This window comes from Amblyraja radiata, chromosome 15 (genome assembly GCF_010909765.2).
Source record: "Amblyraja radiata isolate CabotCenter1 chromosome 15, sAmbRad1.1.pri, whole genome shotgun sequence".
NCBI classification, from domain to species: Eukaryota; Metazoa; Chordata; class Chondrichthyes; order Rajiformes; family Rajidae; genus Amblyraja; species Amblyraja radiata.
Window position 1 is genome coordinate 28571022 of NC_045970.1, and position 26798 is coordinate 28597819.

Genomic DNA, 26798 nt, shown 5'->3' on the forward strand with positions numbered 1-26798 from the left:
CTAAATCTTGCTAAGCTTGTTACAAAGTTAAGCTAATAAACTTACTGAATTAAAATCTTCTCCATTTGCACCATTGGCATGTTTAAACATTTGGAGAGCTGTTGGGTTTGGATCATCAAAGATAAATACAAATGATTGGGGCAAGGCCAGATGCGGCCCTGATTGGTAAATTTGAGGTGGAATGTTGGTCTCACTAATTTGTGCATTTTGTTTGCAAGTTTTCAGGGCAGTTTATTTCTACTTTTGTAAATGTAAGAGTAACCAAAATCAGAACCTTCCACTGAACTAGGGATCTTTATGTGATCAGACCAACCCCTTTGTGCCTGGATTCATTTTGAGGAGGGCACTGATGAATTGCAATAAGGAACGGTGGAATGTCTTCATTGTCTCAGGTTGATTATTTGCACAAATCTGAAATTTCTTACTTGGACATTTGGATGCGTTATGGTCTTTTGATTGAACAATTTAAATTCTTTGATTTTTCAATGTCAATCTGAAGAATGACTGAACTATGTGTTACTATGACTGCACGATTTCATTCCGATTTCTGCTGATGGTACTGACTACCAATGGATGCAATTCCTTGGATTCCTGTTGCTGTTCAGCATCTGAAAACAATGAAAGATGGCAGGGTTCCGAATTGTGGGCTGCAACAAAGGAATTTGTTATCAAATCCAGATTTTGTGCATGTACTTTTAAATACAGGTTTTTTGGATACCATTGGAGAATTTAAACAGAATCAGATTTGGTGCGCCCTCATTCCAGTATGCTCGGATCAAATTGCCCTCCAGATATGGAGAATCAAATCTAGGATCTTGTGGTCAAAGTGGTTCAACTCAATATTCTGAGGACACCGCAATCTTTAATCTCAGCTGGTTTTGTATGAATGCCATCTAGTGAAAGAAAAAATATGTTATTGTTTTCACATCCTGTTTATCTCCTGAATGATGTCGGCTTTCATCATCAAGAAATGAGCAGTTGGCTTTGACAATTGAGTCATACTGAGTGGAAACGGCCAAATTGCCCATGCCAACCAACATGCCCAATCTACACTAGTCCCACCTGTATGCATTTGGACAGTATCCCTCTAAACCTATCCTATCCATAATCCATAAACTTGTCCAAATATTTTTTGAATGTTGTGAAACATTGTAATAGTGTTGTTAAACATTGTAATAGTGTCTGCTTACTGTGTACTTGCTGCTAACAGCAAAATGCCAGTATTTCTATTGATAATTTGAAACTTAGTTACATGCCTGTAAAAAAACATGCAAGTATTGAAGTAGCCTGTGACAGCTGACAACTGTGAATAATGAGAATCTTTCTCACCAATCCTTTGATGGGTCAAGGAAGGCAAACATGAGAGAGTGGACAAATTCCTAACAAGAGTGAATTGTTGCTCGTGAGTTTAAGTTTACTAAATGATGCTGGGGTGGTCCAATAGTACAACATCTTTAAATGGGTATCGACATCTATATAACCATAAAATCTACAATGATCTATAATGAACTCTGGAAATATTGCATGTTTTAAATGTGCAATTAAATATATTGTGTGGAAAATTCATACATCTAATTAATTTTGACACAGATATGACTTGGAGAGCAATGGGTGGACGGGAGTACCCATGACAAGCGATGTGAGACCGCTTTCAAGGTATGGACACTCTCTAACCTTGTATCAGGTAAGATTTAAACTACATTTACTATCTGAATTTAATTATGACAATAGTCAGACCAGAACTCAGAACAGCAATTTCAAATAATCTGTATTTACAACAATTTTCAACTTTTAATGTAATGCAATACAGCAATTGTTACACTTGCACAATATATTTTCTTAATTACATCATCCACAATTTACAGGCTGTGGTGTACTGTGGGGGGGGAAAAAAAGTCATCAAATCCGAATTTCATTTTAAAATATGTCCGGAATATAGTTGTATTCTTACCATGCTCTGTCTCTGTAATTGTTGGAAATTGATAAGAAATCAAGATGATTAGGTCCATCTTCATTCATTTTTTAGGATTAATGGGAAAGGTTTCCCTTTTTAGCATGCATTTAGTTTATGATAATCTATCTTCTATTAAACCTGAACCTATTGTGTGTTGCTCACTTGTAACTTGAAACTATCAGACATGCCCTAAACTTGTATAGTTTTTACATTGCTGGCTAATGGCTCTGGAACAAAAACTTGTGACATATTTGTTTGATTGGAGCGCTGGACGATTTTGATTGTGACTTTCTTTGAACTATATCCTTCGCTTTTGACCATAATGGAATATTCTGGTAGATTTCCAGGAAGCATTTGGCTAAATTTCGTAGATATGCAAGATAAACTCAGAGAAAATTTGTGAGCAGGGAAGATTGATGAAATTTGCTGATGGATAGAAGACACATTAATTTGAGGTTGAAGGTTACAATTGAATTATTTTACAGATTTTTGTTGGATGATAGAAATTGTTCAAGATTACCATTCATTTTTTTCAACATGCTGTCTAAAAAGATTTTTGCATCTTTTTAAGTGTTGCTCTTATTTTTATGCAAAGTATGGAGTAGGTCTGTTGCTCTTTTTATCTGACTTTTGAATCTCTTCCCTGCACGGGAGACCCGACCTTTTTCCTGTCGGGTCTCCGTTGTCGTTGAGGCCTAGCACCGTGGAGCGGCCTCCAGCCGGAACGACTTGGGGGCTCCAGTCGCGGAGCCTGCAGACTTGTGTGTCTTGTGTAATTGTTTCTTTTTGTTGTATGGGTGCAGAAACCAAAGTTCCTAACGGAAAAATAAAGTTTATTGTATTGTATTGTAATTGCAAGAAGTATTTATTGAATGCGGAAGTATTCGATAATTTTGTGAATTGGATGTGAAGGAAACTATATAAATATGTCATCGTTTTCATCAACACTATAGATGGCAGAATATAACACGTGGGCCCAATTTTAGTTTCCGAAAAGTTTGTCTCTCTTCCAACAGTTGTAGAAAGTTAGTATAACTCTGCAAGCATAGTGACATCCTGTCAAATTGCCTGTTCACCTTGGATAAATAGTGCAGAATAATTAGGTGTATTGCTTTTATTTACGTAAGTTTTGAATCTCACTTGGAGAGAAATAGTTGGCATGGATTGGGTGATATGTATTAATTCTGAATGGAAAAAGCTCAATGGGGAAATTATATGAAACAACATTAGTGATCAGAAGACTTCAAATGCTGGAATCTGGAGCAAAAAAAGGTGGGTCTTGACCTGTAACATCGACCATGCCTTTGCCTCCACAGAAGCTGCTTGACACTGAGTTCATCCAACAGATTTAAGACCAAGTTATGAGGGTAGATTATGCTGAGCTTTGGCCTGCAGTCCAGAATTATCACCTCCAGTAACTGTGCTTGATGGTTGTTTTTGAAGCTTACTTTGTTGGCCCTATACAATCCCTGGTCCATCAGTGTGATCTGAATTGTGACTGGGCAGTACAGTGAAGAGGCCAATCCCATTACATTTATTGACAGATTTTCACAACAGACACAATTGGGTGGGCTGTACTTTTCTAGCTTTGCAGACTGTTGAAATAAGGCAGTGTCAGACTGGGAGCAATATTGTTGCTGGTATCTTTTAATTGATGCATGTAAGGAAGGTGATTATTGTGATAGATGGGCTGGGCAAATTTAAAAAAAGACAGCTACTTAAAATGAATACGCAGCCTGCTGTGTATCAGTTTCTTAATTGCGATTTCTCCATGATTCTGTCTTCATAATGTATATATTTGGCTGCTATTTTATGTATCATTATATATTTATTTGTTTTGTTGTTGCGTTAATGTACCTGTAAAGCTGCAGCAAGCAAGAATTTCATTGTTCTGTTCCACGTGCATTAACAATCTTGTCTGTTTTGCAAAATCTGCAATGTAATCTGGTTTGCTTCAGGATGCTTTAACACACAGTGCCACCAGAAGGCAGTCATGTACTATACATACAAAGTATATTAGGAGTTCTGGAAATAATTTTTGACCACTGAAATAAATGACAATTTCAAAGTCTCTGTTCCACTTGCATGGAGCTACCACAAAATGCAATTTACTATATTGCTGATGAGTTAATAACTGTAATGTCTTGTAATGCAAGAGTCAACAGTGTTTTATTGTCATATGTCCCAGATAGGACAATGAAATTCTTGCTTGGTGCAGCACAACAGAATATGTAAACATAGTACATAACGGGAGAAGAAAAAAAGTTCAGTGTGTGTATACACATGCACACATACTCAATCTCAATAAATAAAGTGCAACAATATAGTGCAATAATAATGATAGTCTGTTGCAGTTCAGCACTTATTTGTTGTTGTGTTTAATAGCCTGATGGCTGTTGGGAAGAAGCTGCCCCTGAACCTGGACATTACAGTTTTCAGGCTCCTGTACCTTCTTCCCGATGGCAATGGTGAAATGAGTGTGTGGCCAGGATGGTGTGGGTCTCTTATGATGTTGACTGCCTTTTTGAGGCAGCGACTTTGATAGATCCCTTCGATGGTGGGGAAGTCAAAGCCGGTGATGGACTGGGCAGTGGTCAACTTCATGTCCTGCATTTCTTCGTGGAAAATAATTCAAAAGTGCAATGGATTGACAAACAATTTTTCAGATTGATTTTGGAATGTCTACCCAGACTATTTTAAAATAATTTTTAAGAAGGAACTGCAGATGCTGGAAAATCGAAGGTAGACAAAAGTGCTGGAGAAACTCAGCGGGTGCAGCAGCATCTATGGAGCGAAGGAAATTGGCAACGTTTCGGCCGAAACCTCTGAAGAAGGGTTTTGGCCCGAAACGTTGCCTATTTCCTTCTCTCCATAGATGTTGCCGCACCCGCTGAGTTTCTCCAGCACTTTTGTCTACCTATTTTTAAATGACTTGCGTATGGTTTTTAATGTTCCTTACCGTTGTAGTGTTCACGAAAGCCGTATTGTGGTATAACTTGTGGTTGTAATTCATTTCCTCCCTTAGCATGCCACATGAGAGCTTGTTTTTCTCGTGGTGGCTTACAATTCTGCACCAAATTAGGAATCGTCTGTTAGTGTATAGCATAAATAAAGACAATTATCACATTTCCTCCTTCCTTCAGCCACTCTCTATTTATGCTCCTGACTCCCCTATTTATTATTTTTCCTTTGTGCTATTTTTCTGATCTTTCCAAGCATTATTTCTCCTCAAGGTTTCAGTACTTGTGCTTCAGTGGGATCATTCCAAGCTTCTGCATGGCATTTTATTTTTCGTCCTTACAGACGTTTTTAATGCCTTTAGGTTGTAAATTGACAATAAAAGATTGAGCAAATTGAAGCTACCCTGGTTTATTAATTTAGCATGTGCAATGATGAAGCAATATTCATTCTAGTGGTAAGGAAGATTATATTAAAGCAAATCCACAAATTCTAAGAATCAAAAAAAAGACTGAAATCAGTAGGGAAGCTGAACAATTATTGGGCCCACTGCATCATTACTGCTGTTGTATCTTCAATTACAACTCGTGCGCACTTATCCCATTTTCCTGATTTTTATTTCTTGTTGACACATTTGAAGTTTCTGCTTGAAGCTGTCCAAAACCACCTTTATTTATCAAGTGATTGGAATTTAATGAGTGATTCATAATGTAAAGGACTGTAGGAAATCAACAATGTATTTTGCCAGAATAAATGCAATGCCAAATGGGAAAATATCGACCTCTAAAGATGGTGGTTCATCTTCAGATAAAACAAATTGCTGCCATGGACTTCGATCTAAACCAATGCACCATCAATTTGATTGGTAAGTACATGTATACACTTGTTCTTAATGACATGAACACATCGATAATTTGTTAAATTTTAGAATGTTCATTGCCTATAATTGCATGATGTGCATAAATTCATTTCTGATTGTGATATTCAAACATGCCATGAGTCACAATGTTTTTGCAATAGTAAAAATTAGTTAAACATACCCTTTTTATTTTCACAGATCGTTTACCAGTGGAATAATCACCTGGGATTTCAGCACCAGCTGGCAGCATACTTTTCCAAGTCATGTTTGGAGGGATGGATGTTTAGAGCTGTTTTGAAGCTGTTAGATACATAGATACATAGACAATAGGTGCAGGAGTAGGCCATTCGGCCCTTCAAGCCAGACTGCCATTCAACGTGATCATGGCTGATCATCCACAATCAGTACCCCGTTCCGGCCTTCTCCCCATATCCCCTTAATGCAGCTAACCCTGAGCTCTATCTAACTCTCTTTTGAATGCATCCAGTGAATCGGTCTCCACTGCCTTCTGAGGCAGAGAATTCCACAAATTCTCAACTCTCTGTGTGAAAAAGATTTTCCTCATCTAAGTTCTAAATGGCCTATCCCTTATTCTTAAACTGTGGCCTCTAGTTCTGGACTCCCCCAATATCGGAAACATGTTTCCTGCCTCTAGCGTGTCCAATCTCTTAATAATTTTATATACTTCTATAAGATCCCCTTTCATACTTCTAAATTCCAATGAAAACAAGCCTAGTCGCTCCATTCTTTCCTCATTTGACAGTCCTGCCATCCTGGGAATTAACCTCGTGAACCTACGCAGCACTCCCTCAATAGCAAGAATGTCCTTCCTCAAATTAGGAGACCCAAACTGCACATAACATAGAAACATAGAAACATAGAAATTAGGTGCAGGAGTAGGCCATTCGGCCCTTCGAGCCTGCACCGCCATTCAATATGATCATGGCTGATCATCCAACTCAGTATCCCGTACCTGCCTTCTCTCCATACCCTCTGATCCCCTTAGCCACAAGGGCCACATCTAACCCTCTTAAATATAGCCAATTAACTGGCCTCGACTACCCTCTGTGGCAGAGAGTTCCAGAGATTCACCACTCTCTGTGTGAAAAAAGTTCTTCTCATCTCGGTTTTAAAGGATTTCCCCCTTATCCTTAAGCTGTGACCCCTTGTCCTGGACTTCCCCAACATCGGGAGCAATCTTCCTGCATCTAGCCTGTCCAACCCCTTAAGAATTTTGTAAGTTTCTATAAGTTCCCCTCTCAATCTCCTAAATTCTAGAGAGTATAAACCAAGTCTATCCAGTCTTTCTTCATAAGACAGTCCTGACATCCCAGGAATCAGTCTGGTGAACCTTCTCTGCACTCCCTCTATGGCAATAATGTCCTTCCTCAGATTTGGAGACCAAAACTGTACGCAATATTCCAGGTGTGGTCTCACCAAGACCCTGTACAACTGCAGTAGAACCTCCCTGCTCCTATACTCAAATCCTTTTGCTATGAAAGCTAACATACCATTCGCTTTCTTCACTGCCTGCTGCACCTGCATGCCTACTTTCAATGACTGGTGTACCATGACACCCAGGTCTCGCTGCATCTCCCCTTTTCCTAGTCGGCCACCATTTAGATAATAGTCTGCTTTCCTGTTTTTGCCACCAAAATGGATAAACTCACATTTATCCACATTATACTGCATCTGCCAAACATTTGCCCACTCACCCAGCCTATCCAAGTCACCTTGCAGTCTCCTAGCATCCTCCTCACAGCTAACACTGCCCCCCAGCTTAGTGTCATCCGCAAACTTGGAGATATTGCCTTCAATTCCCTCATCCAGATCATTAATATATATTGTAAATAGCTGGGGTCCCAGCACTGAGCCTTGCGGTACCCCACTAGTCACTGCCTGCCATTGTGAAAAGGACCCGTTTACTCCTACTCTTTGCTTCCTGTTTGCCAGCCAGTTCTCTATCCACATCAATACTGAACCCCCAATGCCGTGTGCTTTAAGTTTGTATACTAATCTCTTATGTGGGACCTTGTCGAAAGCCTTCTGGAAGTCCAGATACACCACATCCACTGGTTCTCCCCTATCCACGCTACTAGTTAATCCTCGAAAAATTCTATAAGATTCGTCAGACATGATTTACCTTTTGTAAATCCATGCTGACTTTGTCCAATGATTTCATCACTTTCCAAATGTGCTGCTATCCCATCTTTAATAACTGACTCTAGCAGTTTCCCCACTACCGATGTTAGACTAACTGATCTGTAATTCCCCGTTTTCTCTCTCCCTCCCTTCTTAAAAAGTGGGGTTACGTTTGCTACCCTCCAATCCTCAGGAACTACTCCAGAATCTAAAGAGTTTTGAAAGATTATTACTAATGCATCCACTATTTCTGGAGCTACTTCCTTAAGTACTCTGGGATGCAGCCTATCTGGCCCTGGGGATTTATCGGCCTTTAATCCATTCAATTTACCCAACACCACTTCCCGGCTAACCTGGATTTCACTCAATTCCTCCAACTCCTTTGACCCGCGGTCCCCTGCTATTTCCGGCAGATTATTTATGTCTTCCTTAGTGAAGACGGAACCAAAGTAGTTATTCAATTGGTCCGCCATATCCTTGTTCCCCATGATCAACTCACCCGTTTCTGACTGCAAGGGACCTACATTTGTTTTAACTAATCGCTTTCTTTTCACATATCTATAAAAACTTTTGCAGTCAGTTTTTATGTTCCCGGCCAGTTTTCTTTCATAATCTATTTTTCCTTTCCTAATTAAGCCCTTTGTCCTCCTCTGCTGGTCTCTGAATTTCTCCCAGTCCTCCGGTATGCTGCTTTTTCTGGCTAATTTGTACGCATCATCCTTCGCTTTGATACTATCCCTGATTTCCCTTGTTATCCACGGATGCACTACCTTCCCTGATTTATTCTTTTGCCAAACTGGGATGAACAATTTTTGTAGTTCATCCATGCAGTCTTTAAATGTCTTCCATTGCATATCCACCGTCAACCCTTTTAGAATTAATTGCCAGTCAATCTTGGCCAATTCACGTCTCATACCCTCAAAGTTACCTTTCTTTAAGTTCAGAACCATTGTTTCTGAATTAACAATGTCACTCTCCATCCTAATGAAGAACTCAACCATATTATGGTCACTCTTGCCCAAGGGGGCACGTACAACAAGACTGCTAACTAACCCTTCCTCATTACTCAATACCCAGTCTAAAATAGCCTGCTCTCTCGTTGGTTCCTCTACATGTTGATTTAGATAACTATCCCGCATACATTCCAAGAAATCCTCTTCCTCAGCACCCCTGCCAATTTGATTCACCCAATCTATATGTAGATTGAAGTCACCCATTATAATTGTTTTGCCTTTGTCGCACGCATTTCTAATTTCCTGTTTGATACCATCTCCAACTTCACTACTACTGTTAGGTGGCCTGTACACAACACCCACCAGCGTTTTCTGCCCCTTAGTGTTTCGTAGCTCTACCCATACCGATTCCACATCCTCCAAACTAATGTCCTTCCTTTCCATTGCGTTAATCTCCTCTCTAATCAGCAACGCTACCCCACCTCCTTTTCCTTTCTCTCTATCCCTCCTGAATATTGAATATCCCTGGATGTTCAGCTCCCAGCCTTGGTCATCCTGGAGCCATGTCTCCGTGATCCCAACTATATCATAGTCATTAATAGCTATCTGCACATTCAACTCATCCACCTTATTACGAATGCTCCTTGCATTGAGACACAAAGCCTTCAGGCTTGTTTTTACAACACTCTTACCCCTTATACAATTATGTTGAAAAGTGGCCCTTTTTGATTTTTGCCCTGGTTTTGTCTGCCTGCCACTTTTACTTTTCACCTTGCTACCTATTGCTTCTACCCTCATTTTACACCCCTCTGTCTCTACGCACACATTTAAGAAACCCTTTCCCTTTAACTCCATCCTCCACTATCCCATTCGACACCCCACCCCCCTTATTCAGTTTAAAACCACCCGTGTAGCAGTGGCAAACCTGCCTGCCAGAATGCTGGTCCCACACCTGTTAAGATGCAATCCGTCCCTTTTGTACAGTTCCCCCTTACCCCAAAACAGATCCCTGTGATCTAAGAATCTAAATCCCTGCCCCGTGCACCAGTTCCTCAGCCACACGTTCAGGTCCCGTATCTCCCTGTTCCTGCTCTCGCCAGCACGAGGAACTGGAAGCAAACCGGAGATAACGACCCTGGAGGTCCTGCTTTTCAGCATTTTTCCGAGCTCTCTAAAGTCACGCTGCAGAATATTCATCCCCTTCTTTCCGACATCATTTGTGCTGACATGCACTACCACTTCCGGATGTTCACCTTCGCCCTTGAGGATTTTCTGCACTCTGTCCAGGTGTGGTCTCACCAGGGCCCTGTACAACTGCAGAAGGACCTCTTTGCTCCTATTCTCAACTCCTCTTGTTATGAAGGCCAACATGCCATTAGCTTTCTTCACTGCCTGTTGTACCTGCATGCTTACTTTCAGTAATTGATGTACGAGGCCACTCGGATCTCATTTTACTTACCCTTTTCCTAACCTGACACCATTCAGATAATAATCTGCCTTCCTGTTCTTGCCACCAAAGTGGATAACCTCACATTTATCCACATTATACTGCATCTGCCACGCATCTTCCCACTCACCCAGCCTGTCCAAGTCACCCTGCATCCTCATAGCATCCTCCTCACAGTTCACACTGCCACCCAGCTTTGTGTCATCTGCAAGTTTGCAAATGTTACTTTTAATTCCTTCATCTAAGTCATGAATGTATATTGTAAATAGCTGCGGTCCCAGCACCAAACCTTGCAGCACCCCATTAGTCACTGCCTGCCATTCTGAAAGGGACACATTAATCCCTGCTCTTTGTTTCCTGTGTGGGACCTATTCAAAGGCTTTCTGAAAGACCAGGTACACTACATCCACTGGCTCTCCCTTGTCCCTTTTACTTGTTACATCCTCAAAGAATTCCAGAAGATTTGTCAAGCAGTGAATTTCCCCTTTGTAAATCCATGCTGACTCGGACTGATCCTGTTACTGCTATCCAAATGTGCTGCTATTACATCTTTGATAATCGACTCCAGCATCTTTCCCACCATGGATGTCAGGCTAACTGGCCTATAATTCTCTGCTTTCTCTCTCCCTCCTTTCTTGAAAAGTGGGATAACATTAGCTACCCTCCAATCCACAGGAACTCATTCAGAATCTCTATAACAATGGAAAATGATCACCAATGCATCCACTATTTCTAGAGCCACCTCCTTGAGTACATTGAGATGCAGACCATCAGGCCCTGGGAATTTATTAGCTTTCAGTCCCATCAGTCCACCCAACACCATTTCCTGACTAATGTGAATTTCCTTCAGTTCCGCCACCACCCTAGGTCCTCTGTCCCCTAGTATGTCTGGGAGATTGTTTGTGTCTTGCTTAGTGAAGACAGAACCAAAGTACTGCCAACTCGCCTGCCATTTCCTTGTTCCCCATAATATATTCACCTGTTTCTGTCTTCAAGGGACCCACATTTGTCTTAATTAATTTTTTTTCTCCACATACCTAAAGAAGCTTTTGCTATCCTCCTTTATATTTTTGGCTATCTTACCTTCGTACTTCATCTTTTCTCCACGTATTGCCTTTTTAGTAACCTTCTGTTGATCTTTAAAAGTTTCCCAATCCTCTGGCTTCCCGTTCATCTTTGCTATGTTATACGTCTTCTCTTTTATTTTTATACTGTCCTTGACTTCCCTTGTCAGCCACGGTCGCCTCTTACTCCCCTTAGAATCTTTCTTCCTCTTTGAAATGAAATGATCCTGCATCTTCTGGATTATTCCCAGAAATACCTGTCATTGCTGTTCCACTGTCATCCCTGCTAGGGTCCCTTTCCAGCCAACTTTGACCAGTTCCTCCCTTATGCCTCCATAGTTCCCTTTGTTCAACTGCAATACTGACACTTCCGATTTTACCTTCGCCCTCTCAGATTAAAACGAATCATATTATGGTCACTACCTCCGAGTGGTTCCTTTACCTTGTCAAATCCGGTTCATTACACAGCTCTAAAATCAGAATTGCCTTCTCCCTGGTAGGTTCTAGCACAAGCTGCTCTAAGAATCCATCTCGGAGACACTACAAAAACTCTCTTCCTTGGGGTGCAAGGAGTACCAACCTGATTTTCCATTCTACCTGCATGTTGAAATCTCCCATAACCACCGTAGCATTACCTTTGTTACATGCTAATTTTAACTCTTGATGCAACTTGCACCCTATCTTCAGGCTACTGATTGGGGGCCTGTAGATAAGTCCCATTCAGGTCTTTTTACCCTTACAATTTCTCAGTTCTATCCACAATGACTCAACATTTTCTGATTCTATGTCACCCCTCGCAAGGGACTGAATTCCATTCCTTGCCAACAGAGCCACCCCACCCCCTCTGCCCACCTATCTGTCTTTTCGATAGGACGTATACCCCTGAATATTCAGTTCCCAGCTCCGATCCTCTTGCAGCCATGTCTCTGTAATTCCCACAACATCATACTTGCCAATTTCTAACTGAGCCTCAAGCTCATCCACTTTATTTCTTATACTTCACGTGTTCATACACAGTGATTCATATTCATATTTGCCTCTGCACTCCACTATTTGAGATTTGTAATAGACAAAATCAAATGTGGTTAAAGTGCACATTGTCAGATTTAGTTATCTGGGATTTTTATACCGCAAGACAAAGATCCCAAACACACTGCTAAAGCAACAAAGGAGTTTTTCAAAGCTAAAAAATTGTAAATTCTTGAGTGGCCAAGTCACTCACCCGATCTGAACCCAATTGAGCATGCCTTTTATATGCTGAAGTGAAAACTGAAGGGAACTAGCCTCCAAAACAAGCTAAATATGGCTGCAATACAGGGCTGGCAGAGCATTAGCAGAGAAGAAACCCAGCAACTGGTGATGTCCAAGAATCGCATTCTTCAAGCAGTCATTGCATGCAAAGGATATGCAATGAAAAACTAAACATGATTAATTTCCTTTACATGACATTGCAGTGTCTCAAACACTATGGTGCCCTGAAATGAGGGGACTATGTATAAACACTGCTGTAATTTCTACGTGGTGAAACCAAAATGTATAAAAATGGCCTTTATTAAAATCCGGCAATGTGCACTTTAACCACATGTGATTTTTTTTTCTCTATTACAAATCTCAAATTGTGGAGTACAGAGGCAAATTAATAACTGATGGGTCTTTGTCCAAAACATTATGGAGGGCACTGTACATCAGGGCTGCCAACATTGGGTGAGAGTTGGGAGTGAGAAATTGCGAAAGACCAAGCCCGAGGGAGCATAGCGACCGGGGGGGGGGGGGGGGGGGGGGGGGGGGGGGGGGAGGAGGATAGTCCCTCTCCCATTGGTATGGAACATTTGCATTTTTCAGCTTGAAATTGTGCAATATGGTGCATACTGTAGCGAGTCTTTTAACTTACACTTGAATGCAATATACTGTATATGCTTTCAATTGGATTGGAGCATTTTTGAAAGGGGGGGAGACTGTGCGATCACTGATCACTGGCCTTGGGGGTACCCGGTGAGGGAGTGGAGCAACCGAGTGGGGAGAGGGTGTGGAAGAAGGGGGTCCCACCCTCCCAGGGTAGGAACCTTTTGAAATTTGACGTATTAAAATCATGTTTTAGTGCACTGTAGAAGTATGATTTCAATGTTTTTTGTATGAAGTATTTTTAAGAGGTAACTTTTTAAGGGGTAACTTTATCCGCACAAAGGGTGATGGGTGTATGGAACAAGCTGCCAGAGGAGGTAGTTGAGGCAGGGATCATCCCAACATTTAAGAAAAGGTTAGACTGATACATGGATAGGACAGGTTTGGAGGTATGGACCAAAAGCAGGTAGCGTAGCTGGGACATGTTGGCGGGTGTGGGCAAGTTGCACCGAAGGGCCTGTTTTCATACTGTATCACTCTATGACTACATTATACCTCCATCATGCTTGAAAGCTTCAAAATCAAGTGATCGAGTTTTATTGCCATATACTCAAGCATAGAAACATAGAAAATAGGTGCAGGAATAGGCCATCGGCCCTTCGAGCCAGCACTGCCATTCAATATGATCATGGCTATTCATCTAAAATCAGTACCCCTTTCCTGTTTTTTCCCCATATCCCTTGATGTCGTTAGCCCCAAGAACTAAATGTAATTCTCTCTTGAAACCATCCAGTGAATTGGCCTGCACTGCCTTCTGTGGCAAAGAATTCCACAGATTCACAACTCTCTGCGTGAAGAAAGTTTGTTCCCATCTCAGTCCTAACTGCCCCCCCCCTTTATTCTTAAACTTTGACCCATGGTTCTGAACGCCCCCAACATCGGGAACATTTTTCCTGCAGTTACAGTAAGTGAAAATCTAGCAGGCAAGCAGGATGCTTTCTCCAACCACCCCCATTTGAAGTCCACTATCTTCCACCATATCTACCCAGTGCTTGGTACTTACTTCCAGCAGCCACTGGTTGTCCTCCAGGATGCACCGAGCCGCAGCCTGATCCATGCCGGTCACCTGGGCGAATTCGGCACAGAGACTCTCACGGCAACGGCGCAACGCTTCGACGCCTCCGATGGCCCGGGACTCTTGCACTGGGGTGGCTCCATGGCCGGAGCTGCAGTGAGCGACTCGCCAGCCCGGAAAACACTCTCCAGCCCCGCTCCCCGTCCGCATCTGTCCCCACTGCTGCTTCTGCTTCCAACACCCGCGGCCCATGCAGTTGATATGAGTTTTGAAATTTTCGTTGATCACAGAATTTCTCACAACAGAGCGAGAGAAATTTGTGATCAGCGTGAGAATTTGGTGAAATGCGTGATTTAAACGCTCAATGCATGGGAGTTGGCAGCCCTGCCTCTCAACCCCCCTCTTTCTCTCCCCCTCTCTCTCTCTCTCTCTCTCTCTCTCTCTCTCTCTCTCTCTCTCTCTCTCTCTCTCTCTCTCTCTCTCTCTCTCTCTCTCTCTCTCTCCTCTCTCTCTCTCTCTCCTCTCTCTCTCCTCTCTCTCTCTCTCCACCTCTTTTTCTCTCCCCTCTCTCTCTCTCCCTCCCACCTCACTCTCATCCCTCTCTCTCTCCCCCTCTCTTCCGCTCTCTCTCCTCTCAACCCCCCTCTCTCCCCCTCCCCCTCTCTCTCTCCCCTGTCTCACCCCTCTCACTCTCTCCCCTTCCCTCTCTCTTCTCTCTCCCCCCCTCTCTCTCTCTCCATCTCTCTCTCCATCTCTCCCTCTCTACACACTCTCCCCTCTCTCTCTGTCTCTCCTCTCACCTCTCTCTCACCTCTCTCTCTTCCCCCCCCTCTCTCTCTCCCTCTCTCCCCCATTTCTCCCTCCAACCTCACTCTCCCCCTGGCTCTCTCTCCCCTCTCTCTTCCCCCTCTCTCTCTCCCATTCTCTCCTACCCTCTCCTCCCTCTCTCTCTTCCCTCTTCCTTCCCTCTCACCCCTCTCTCTCTTCCCTCTCTCCCCCCCTCTCGCACCTCTCTCTCCCCCCTCTCCCTCTTCTCTCTCTCCATTCACGCCCCCTCTGTCTCTCCCCTCTCTCTCCTCTCACCCCCCTCTCTCTCTCTCCCCACTGTCTCCCTGTCTCCTTCCCCTCTCTCTCTCTCTCCACCTCCCTTTGAGAGTCTGTCCCTTCGGCACAGATACTCTCGCGGCAGCGGAGCTTCCGACGGCTCCGCGGCCCGGGACACTCGCACTGTCCGGAGCGCTCCATGGCCAGAGCTGCAGCGAGCGACTCGCAGCGCCGCAAACACTCGACAGCGCCGCAAACACTCACCAGTACCGGCTCCCTGCATCTGTTCCCGCCGCTGGTTCTGCTTCCATCCCTCCCGCAGACCCGGCTCTCCAACACCCGCGGACCATGCAGTTTATCCGAGTTTTGAAATTTTCGTTGATCACAAAATTTCTCACCACTGAGCGTGAGAAATGTCTGATGAGCGTGAGGGCATGAGAGTTTGCTTGAGGGCGTGAGTCTCACGCTCAAAGCGTGAGAGTTGGCAGCCCTGCTGTACATGCTTTCATACTTTTGTATCTTCTGCTAAACAGAAGAGGGGAGAAGAAGGCACTGTATAACACTTTCAATTTGGTATTCACCACCCCTCTTACACCGGTTCCTATTTCACCTGATCTTACTCTCTTATCCCTCCTTGAACTTTCCATCCCATTAATTTTGGTGTCTTTCGTAACCTTTCCTGTACTCCCTTCCCCTTTAACACCATCCTTATACTCCCAATTTGTCAGCCCCTCCCCCCTGCTCTTCTTACTTTTGTATCTTTGGTGTGATCTTTCTCTTTCTCTTTCACAGTTTTAGACATGAGCCAGAAAAAACTAGTGATGTGAGACATAACATGCGCATTTGGAACTTCAACTCAACTACACATTTTCATAAAGGATTGATGGCGGGTCTGGCCAATTATATTTTAGATGGTGAACATGTTAGGAAGCTGTGCATTTTGAATAATTCAGTTCTTTCGTTGTCAGTTATCTTTCTCTTCAGGTTTCAGATGATACTAGTTTTGCTCTGTTGAGCTTGTTGCAAACTATTGTACATTTACCGATCACGTTACGGTGAATTGGATCTAACATTCCTTCTGTGTTGATTCTGTGGAGAATGCTAATGTGGATAGATTCCTGATGACTTAATGATGACATGATGTAAACTGTAACATACATAATAAAACTACTGTTAAATCTACATGGTTGACGAGTCTGTATTGGCCCCCAACAGCGAGAGACGCCTGCCTGATTGTTATTACGCAGAATTCATGACAATCCAGTTTCTGCATTTGCTTTCATTTTTTTTAATGATTCATCCTACAATATTAAATATAGGCTCGTTATTGCAAATAGTCTAGATTTCTGAGTGATGAAAAAGGAAGTGTATGCAAGGCTAAAGAAGATTAAATCAGACAGGTCTTTTGAGGAATATAAAGCACTAAGAAACAACTCTAGTGGGTGATTAGATGGGTAAAAATGGGCCACGGAATGACTTTGAGTTGGATTAAAGAATATATACCAGGGCTTTTTATACCTAGGGTAAAAACAAGAGAGTAACCAAGCAAAAGGTCGGACCATTCAACAATATAGAAGGGAATTTGTGCTTGAAATCAAAGGAGATGAGATACTAAACGAGAGTTCATGGGGGAGGACATGAGAAATTTATATGGAGAATGCAAATATGCCAGGGCAGTTTGAGATCACCGTGGTGGTGATAATGGCATTGAAGGGCATTAAGATAAATAAATCCCCAGGGCCTGATATTCCAAGTTATTAAGAGAAGCAAGAGAGAAGATTGCAGTGGCTTTGATGATCTTTGCAATTTCTCTTGCCACAGATAAGGTCATGGAATACTGGAGAGTATCCAATGTTGTTCATTTGTTTAAGAAGGGAAGTGGAGAGAATACAGTGAATTATGGGCTGATGAGCCTCTTGTCAGTGGTAGGGAAGCTATTGGAGAGGGTTCTCTGGGATAGGATTTACTTCCATTTGGAAAAGCATGGGTTAATTTGGGACAGGCAGAATGACTTTGTGTGCAGAAGGTTGTGTTTTACTAACTTAATCAGATTTTTTTGAGGATGTGACAAATATAACTGCAAGGATGTTGTCTGCATGGAATTATCACCCAAGCTATGTCCTCTGATTCTTTATACCCCTATCCTGGGTAAAAGACTGCAAATTCACCCTCATGATTTTAAGATCACCCTTCAGCCTCATGCACTTCTTTCATACCCAACCTCTCCCTATATTACAGGCCCTCCAGTCCTGGCAACATCCTCTTAAATCCTTTCTGCCCTCTTTCTAGCTTAATGACATCCTTCCTATACCAGGGTAATCAATACTGAACAAGTACTCCAAATGTGGCGTCAACAACATGCTGTACAACTGTAATATAATATCTAACTTATATTCTCAATATTCAGAAATGATGAAGGTCAATGCACCAAAAGCCCTCTTTGTCACTCTATCGACCCATGATGCCAGCTTCAGGAAACTAAGTAACTGTAGTCCTCGATCCCTCTGCTCCACAACACTTCCCTGGCCCAACCATTCACTGTAAAGTCTCGTTCTGGTTTGACCTCCCAAAATGCAACAACTCACAGTTATCTGCATTAAACTATACAACTTAATCTATCAAATATATTATTTTCACATAGAATACACCTATTTATGAACCAGGTGGAAGCTTCGGTGAAACCTCTTCCTTCATGCTGAAGTGAAACCAATATTCAACATTTATTGAATATTTTACCCCCTTCGAATCTTAAGGGGGTTTTCCATTTTATGATGTCACCAATGTCCAGAAAGATTGGACTGTTCTCCTTTATTCCCTTTTAACATTCAATTCAAGCTATATATCTAAAAGGATTCAATCTTCAAAGAGATAGGAATGATTTCTGAAATACTATGAATCCAAAACTTACCATAGAGCTGTGAAACTTCAGTTAAGTTTGAATTGAAAATTTGGGAATACTGTCAAATTTGTAAACTTTGTAAAACCACATCTGATGAGTCATTCGAATTACAGATTAGGCAATTCTGAATGCCATCTGGTGCCCTTTGTGATAACACAGGCAACAATTTCTGCTGTGGAACTGAAGCTTTCAAATTGCCAAACTTGCTGTCCAGAAAATCAACTGTATGACATGAATGAGATATGATCAGCATGGAAATTCATACATCTTTAAAACAGGCAAAGTTGTAGAAAAAGATGTTCAATTGATTTATACATTCTTATAGCTTTTTTACTTCTAAAATATTAATTTCTGAGTGGAACATTTTAAAGTCATCATGCAATTTACATTTTGTTGTCTGCATGAAGTAGGCAATTAACGTTGATCAAAAGTGTTCAGATTGATATAAAATTCTGTCTGCCTAATTTTGCTACCTCGATGTATTTGTGCAAATTAGTTTATTAAAGATGACTGATTTTTGTAGATTAATCAGGAGAATACTATTGTTTCTCTCAGATTAATTGTGAGAAGAGCAGCTTTCTGTCAAATGTTCAAGAAATGTTCGGTTTTGGGAATGTACCAGTGTAAATTGTAGCTATTGCATCATACACAGAATTGTGTACAAAAAATGCTGTGCAGTCTTCTTGAATTTGTGAGGAAATCCACAAGATCAAACGTATAATATTAAATGAGAAATCAGCCTCTTTGATGTTCCCAACTGCTAGACTTTTTAATATTGCAAAATCTGAATCTGGTTTGTGTATCCAGTGATATTCAGAATATTTATGCAATAAATTGAGCATGATTAACACATATAATGTAGATGGAAATATTTATTAATACTAGATAAAATGTTTGTCAAAAATAATTGGAGCTGCATTGCAGTAATCCCATGTTCACAAATGAAACTAGTGCAATATTGTTTTCAATCAACTAGTTTCTTTCAAGTTCTCTTTATTTATTAATGAAGATTCCTAACTTTTTGTCATGCTGTTGCAAATAGGCATGCAAGCTGACAGTCAAGTATTTTCTTTTTAGCCTTGGATATGATTACTTTGTTTGTAATGAATAATGTCTGGATTTTGGGCATTGAAGGAAAAGCGTGTTTAAATCTGACGATCCCACTGTAAAGCTTTGATTTGATACACCCGTATTTATTGCTAGTTCTTCTAATTCCAGAACTACCTTTTTTAATTGCTATGGGATTGTAACCCAGAAAATCTGAAAGAGAATATTGCAGAAAATAGAGAGCCACTGAGAAATGGAACAATAAATCAGTTTAGTGGGAGAGGCCTGGTCAGTTATGAGGAAGACTGTCAAGACCGTGCAGTTCAGTTGGTGTTTGTAGTGTTCAAGAACCTGATGGTTATTGGGAAGAAGCTCTTCCTGAACCTGAAGGTCAAGTGATCCTATGTGTAGATAGGTCCGTGCTAATTGGACCTGGCAATGATACCCATTGGTTAAAATGTCTCCTTATGCTGCTAAAGTTCACACACAAATGGCCAATCGGAGGGCTATTGCCCCAACAAATTTATTATTTTGACCTTTTTCTATGGATGGGATTTATATCTTGGCTAAGAAATGAATGGTCACAGTGAAATATGAAGGACCGTGGGTGTACTTTAGCTGACGTTCAACTCATTGCAATTTTCAGGGTACCTGTTGCCAGTTAGATGCAGCACACAATAAGCCACACCAGCCAATTACTTTTCCTAATGACGATAATCTCTAATAACAATAATAATAATAATAATAATAATAATAATAATAATAATAATAATAATAATATAAACAATTCAAAGATTCACTATGTAATTCAACCAAGACTCGTTAATTTTGTAGTAACTTAATTTGTCTACTTGCACAACTCTTTAGTCCTTACTCAGGGTCTTCTGCAAATGTTGGTCTATGCAATAACTGCTGCAATTCTGGGAGGCATCTTTTTATTCATTTCTCTGCATACTACCCAGGCTTTGCTGTGAATCATAAATTTCTGTTGATACTATTTCGTAATCACTTTAGACACCTGGTCTGCAATCACCAAGATCTCTTTTCTTGCTTTTACAATTTACACTGGTACAAGTTTGTAAGTTATAGGAGTAGAATTAGACCATTCGGCTCATTAAGTCTACTCCGCCATTCAATCATGGCTGATCTCTGCCTCCTAATCCCATTCTCCTGCCCTCTCCCCATATCCCTTGACATCTGTTCGAATCACGAATTTGTCTATCTCTGCCTTAAAAAATATCCACTGACTTGGCCTCTGCAGCCTTCTGTGATAATGAGTTCCATAGATTAACTACCCTCTAACTAAAAAAGTTCCTCCTCACCTCTTTTCTAAAAGAGAGGCTATGACCTCTGGTCCAAGACTCTCCCACCAGTGGAAACATCCTTTCCACATCCACTGTATCTATGCTTATCTATGTATGTATTTTTATGAGATTTTAGCACAGGGCATTAAAAATGTCATATCTCCACTGTTTCAAGTAGTATGGTGTTAATTTTTTCAGGGATTGTTACTCAAATATGCAAGAGATAGTAGCGATAAAATCAAGTTAGGAATTCAATTAATTCCCTGATTCAACCAGTTTATATCTAAAAAAATATACATTTTTAGGACACCAAAAATGTGACACGTTTGATACAAATAAATAAAGAGGCAATTTCTGCATTAATTTCATTATAATTCAAAACATTTTCAAGTTTGTTGCTTTGCAGAGATGCATGTTTCACAGTAATAAGCAAAGCTTCTGATGAATTTGGCAAGAAGTGCTCTGAATGGCCATATTTCAAAGTGTAACAGTAACTCACATACTAGCCAAAAGAAAGTTCAATAACTAAAAAAAAATAAAAGCCTGTGGGGACAGGTGTAATATTTCATTGAAACTTACACACTTCCTTTGTACCTCCAGATTCTCCTTTTTGTCCACTGATTTTGTGTAGTTCAATTAATCAGATGGAGAAAGCCTGAATAAGAATTGCCAATTATTGTGGGTTGTTGGGAATAGAATTGTTAAAGCTGATCCAAAATCTTATTGGGAAGTAAAACCTTTCAAATGATTTATAATATATTTGAAATTATCTTTTCCTTTTGCTTAGCTTCATTTTGCCCCCTTTCAGAGCCCATTTTTCCCATCTCTTCCTTCCCATCAAGGGCTTTCTTTCCTCTTTACTTTTCTTCCCAAATGTACAGGCCTCGGTGATAGGATATGAAATAAATGTGTGACAAAGTAAAATATTGTCCATTGTCTAAATACCCTACAGAGGTTTAATTGGAAATGTGGTTTGTAATTCTTTCAGGGTTTGAATAGAAATGTTTAAAATTTCAAATCAGAATTTTTCCTTTGTTCAATCTCTCTTGATTTTTCTGTTTTTTGTTCATTTTCTGTTCATTATGATGACTTTAAATTCACCCACTTAAATATGCCGCTGCCTCTGCTGTTATACTCTTAATTTTTCAGTGGTTCAGTCTGATAAAGGAAATGAAGAACAGTTGGTTAGCTCCCAAATCTCTGCACTGGCTTTCAGCAATGTGGATTGTAAAATATTAAAATCCAAAAGTGCTGGGACCTGTCTAAGTACTGGCAGGAGGCACTGGGTTTCTATGGCAACATCTACCCAATTTTTTTTTTCCTCTTGTAGTTTTATTCCTAGTCCTGAAACTAACACACTAGTTTCGAAAACCCGAGCAAGGGCATAAATTAGGAAGGAAAGAGATCATAAATAGAAACTTTCTTTTGTGATAATTAGTATGGCGATTTCAACCATGATACAAGGAGTCTCTTGAGCCTGAGTGAGACTACTGGAAAGAGTTAATGATTTTATTCTGAATTAATCACTTGCAAGATTATGTAAATTCATCTTGCAATTACATTTTGATTTCATTTCGATTTGTCAGCATTTTTGAGGAATAAATTCAGCATTGTGACAAAAAATCAGTGACTTCCATACATTAGTCCAAGAAAAATAATTATACTCGAAGCAGCTTGTCAGAAACTTAGAACCATGTGTGCAGTGAAGCATGCTGGCAGATGATTATGTGATGAGATGGATAAAGCTGATTAATAAAAACCAAATCAATATAGACCTTTCAGAAAAATGTCATTGTAATCTTTTTTTATCCTATATATCTGACAACTCCATTGCATTATCAACATGTATTTTTCATTAAAATCACTTTTAGAATCGATGCAAGAGTGCAGCTTTTCTCATTTATGGTTGTAGCTATTCAGAATGAACTTTTTATGGTTTCTTTTTCAAGATGAACCATCCTGCTTTTATTTTATAATGTGCCAATGAATGGTATTAGTTGTATTCTTTTCCAGATCCAAATACATGAATACGTATTTTTTTTAACAGAAACTTTTGAACTTTGCATGAAGCTTGCCATCATATCGTGGTGTCATACGTGTTTTATCAAAATGTAGAAATGGAGCAAAGGGTAATCTTGGTCTGTTTTCCTCTGAAGACCATTTTCCTGCAAACACTCCTGTTCTGCTTTGATTGGTGTATTTTGTATATCTATCACGTTCTTGTATTTTCTATTAACTTCTCCTATATGTCATGTAGTGAAGAAAAGATTAGTGAAGACAAATGTAGGTCCTTTACAATCAGAGAGGGGTGAATTTATAATGGGAAATGAAGAAATGGCAGAACAGTTAAACAAGTACTTTGGTTCTGTCTTCACTAAGGAAGACACAAACAATCTCCCAGAAATACTAGGGGACCGAGGATCTAGCGGGAGGGAGGAACTGAAGGGAATCCACAGTAGTCAGGAAACAGTGTTAGGTAAACTGTTGGGACTGAAGGCAGATAAATCCCCAGGACTTAATGGTCTGCATCCCAGAGTACTCAAGGAGGTGACTCTAGACATCGTGGGTGCATTGGTAGACAAAAGTGCTGGAGAAACTCAGCGGGTGCAGCAGTATCTATGGAGCGAAGGAAATAGGCAACGTTTCGGGCCGAAACCCTTCCGGTGCATTGGTGATCGTTTTCCAATGTTCTCCTGACTCTGGATGAGTTCCTGTGGACTGGAGGGTAGCCAATGTAACCCCATTTTTTTAAGAAAGGAGGGAGAGAGAAAACAGGGAATAATAGACCAGTCAGCCTTATATCAGTAGTGGGAAAATTGTTTGAGTCGATTGTTAAAGATGTTATAGCAGTGCTTTTGGAAAGCAGTGACAGGATCGGTCAAAGTCAGCATGGATTTATGAAGGGGAAATCATGCCTGACTGATCATCTGGAATTTTGTGAGGATGTAACAAGTAGAATGGATAAAGAAGAGCCAGTGGATGTGGTGTATCTGAACTTTCAAAAAGCCTTTGACAAGGTCCCACACAAGAGATTAGTATGCAAAATGAGAGCACATGATATTGGGGGCAGGTCAGATTGGGAATGGGAGGGGGAGTTAAAGTGCTGAGCAACCGGGAGATCCGGTAGGTTAAGGCGGACTAAGCGGAGGTGTTAAGCAAAACGATCGCCAAGACTGCGCTTGGCCTCGCTGACGTACAGAAGTTGACACCTGGAACAGCGGATACAGTAGACGAGGAGGTGCTAGTGAACCTCTGCCTCACCTGAAAAGACTGTCTGGGTCCTTGGATGGATTCGAGGGGGAAGATAAAGGGACAGGTGTTTCAACTCCTTCGGTTATCTGAATGGTGTCAGATTTGGAAACGGGGAGGTGCAACGAGACCTGGGTGTGTTTGTACATTAGTTACTGAAAGTAAGCATGCAGTAACAGCAGGCAGTGAAGGAAGCTAATGGCATGTTGGCCTTCATTGCGAGAGGATTTGAGGTTGGGAGCGAGGAGGTCTGATTGCAGTTGTACAGGGCCCTATTGAGACTGCACCTGGAGTATTGTGTGCAATTTTGGTCTCCTAATTTTAGGAAGAACATCATTGCTATTGAGGGTGGATAAAAATGCTGGAGAAAGTCAGCGGGTGAGGCAGCATCTATGGAGCGAAGGAATAGGTGATATTTTAGGTAAGGGTCACGACCCGAAACGTCACCTCTTCCTTCGCTCCATAGATGCTGCCTCACCCGCTGACTTTCTCCAGCATTTTTATCTACCATTGATTTTTCCAGCATCTGCAGTTCCTTCTTAAACATTGTTATTGAGGGAGTGCAGCATTGGTTCACCAGGTTAATTCCCGGGATGGTGGGACTGAATGGGTCGACTGGGCTTGTATTCACTGGAATTTAGGATGAGAGGGAATCATATAGAAACATATGAAATTCTTAAAGGATTGGGCAGGCTAGATGCAGGAAAAATGGTCCCGATGTTGGGGAGTCCAGAACCAGGGGTCACAGTTTAAGAATAAGCGGTAGGCTATTTAGGACTGAGATGAGGAAAATATTCTTCATCCAGAGAGTTGTGAATCTGTGAAATTCTCCGCCACAGAAGGCAGTGGAGGCCAATTCATGGATGTTTTCAAGAGAGAGTTAGCTCTAGCTCATAGGGCTAAATGAATCAATGGATATGGGGAAAAGCATGAATGGGGTACTGATTTTAGATGATCAGCCATGATCATATTGAATGGTGGTGCTGGCTCGAAAGGCCGAATGGCCTACTTCTACACCTAATTTTCCATGTTTCTATGTTTGTATGATAGATGTCAGCAAATCAAGTTGGATATCAACATGGAAATTATTTGATATTTCAAATTGTTTTAGATTTTTAAACAACATGGCCAAAATTTTATGTGTGCTTGAAAATTTGTATAGTGTGCTAAAGCATAAATATGTCCACATTAACTTCCATTCTTTACTGGCTCTTCTTCAAATTTCACTTACTTCCTCTCCAGTTTTGAGGAGTGGAATTACTTAAGCAATTGCTTATCTAGGTAAAAAAAACACTGAAGCTACGGCCAAGAAAGCGCACCAACGTTTCTACCATCGTGTCCATCTACACTTCATGCTGCCTCAGGAAGGCAGTCAACATAATCAAGGATATTTTTCATGCTGGTCATTCCCTCTTCTCACCTCTTCTGTTGGGCAGAAGATACAAAAGCTTGAAAGCATGTACAGTGCCCTCCATAATGTTTGGGACAAAGACCCGTCATTTATTTATTTGCCTCTGCACTCCACAATTTGAGATTTGTAATAGAAAATAATCACACGTGGTTAAAGTCCACATTGTCAGATTTTAATAAAGGCCATTTTTATACATTTTGGTTTCACCATTAATAAATTACAGCAGTATTTATACATAGTCCCCCCATTTCAGGGCACCATAATGTTTGGGACACAGCAATGTCATGTAAATGAAAGTAGTTATGTTTAGTATTTTGTTGCATATCCTTTGCATGCAATGACTGCTTGAAGTCTGCGATTCATGGACATCACCAGTTTCTGGGTGCCTTCTCTGGTGATGCTCTGCTAGGCTGGTATTTCAGCTGTCTTTAGCTTGTGCTTGTTTTAGGGGCTAGTTCCCTTCAGTTTTCTTTACTACATATAAAAGGCATGTTCGATTGGGTTCAGATTGGGTGATTGACTTGGCCACTCAAGAAATTACCATTTTTTAGTTTTGAAAAATGTCTTTGTTGCTTCAGTAGCATGTTTGGGATCATTATCTTGCTGTAGAATGAACTGCCGGCCAATGTGTTTTGAGGCATTTGTTTGAACTTGAGCTGATAGGATGTGTCTATACACTTCAGAATTCATTATGCTACTACCATCAGCAGTTGTATCATCAATGAGAATAAGTGAGCCAGTACCTTCAACAACCATACATGCCCAGGCCATAACACCCCCACCACTGTGTTTCACAGATGAGGTGGTATGCTTTGGATCTTGGGCAGTTCCTTCTCACCTCCATACTTTGCTCTTGCCATCACACTGATATCAGTTAATCTTCGTCTCATCTGTCCACAAGACCTTTTTTCCAGAACTGTGGTTGATCTTTTAAGTACTTCTTGGAAAAATGTATCCTGGCCATCCTATTTTTGCGTTTAACCAGTGGTTTGTTTCTTGCAGTGTAGCCTCTGTATTTCTGTTCACAAGTCTTCTGCGGACAGTGGTCATTGACAAATCCACACCTGAAGAGTGTTTCTGATCTGTCGGACGGGTGTTTGGTGATTTTTCTTTATTTTCGAGATAATTCCTCTGTCATCAGCTGTGGGGGTCTTCCTTGGCCTGCTAGTCCCTTTGCGATTAGTAAGCTCACCAGTGCTCTCTTTCTTCTTAATTATGTTCCAAACAGTTGCTTTTGGTAAGCCTTAGGTTTGGCTGATGTCTTTAACAGTTTTATTCTTGTTTCTTAGTCTCAAAATAGCTTCTTTGACTTTATTTGGCACAACTTTGGTCCTTATGTTGATAAACAGCAATAAACGTTTCCAAAGTTAATAGGGAGACTGGAGGAAAGAAAAGGTGCTGAGAGCTCTCTTATACCTGCATTAAGGAGGTAATTGGTAACACACCTGAGCAATTACAAGTGCCTGTGAAGCCATATGTCACAAACATTATGATACTTGAAATGGGGGGACTATGTATAAACTCAGCTGTAATTTCTACATGGTGAAACC

General features: G+C 41.0%; 1 protein-coding gene across 2 annotated transcripts in view; it reads left to right on the forward strand.

The window, feature by feature from the left end:
• The window catches only part of atrnl1 (attractin like 1), a 720322-nt gene that overhangs the window by 100972 nt on the left and 592552 nt on the right, over positions 1 to 26798 (forward strand). For both annotated transcript variants that reach the window (XM_033033944.1, XM_033033942.1), the window contains exon 7: positions 1591 to 1684. In XM_033033944.1, coding sequence (XP_032889835.1) covers positions 1591 to 1684 — 94 coding nt within the window. The remainder of the gene's footprint in view (positions 1 to 1590; positions 1685 to 26798) is intronic.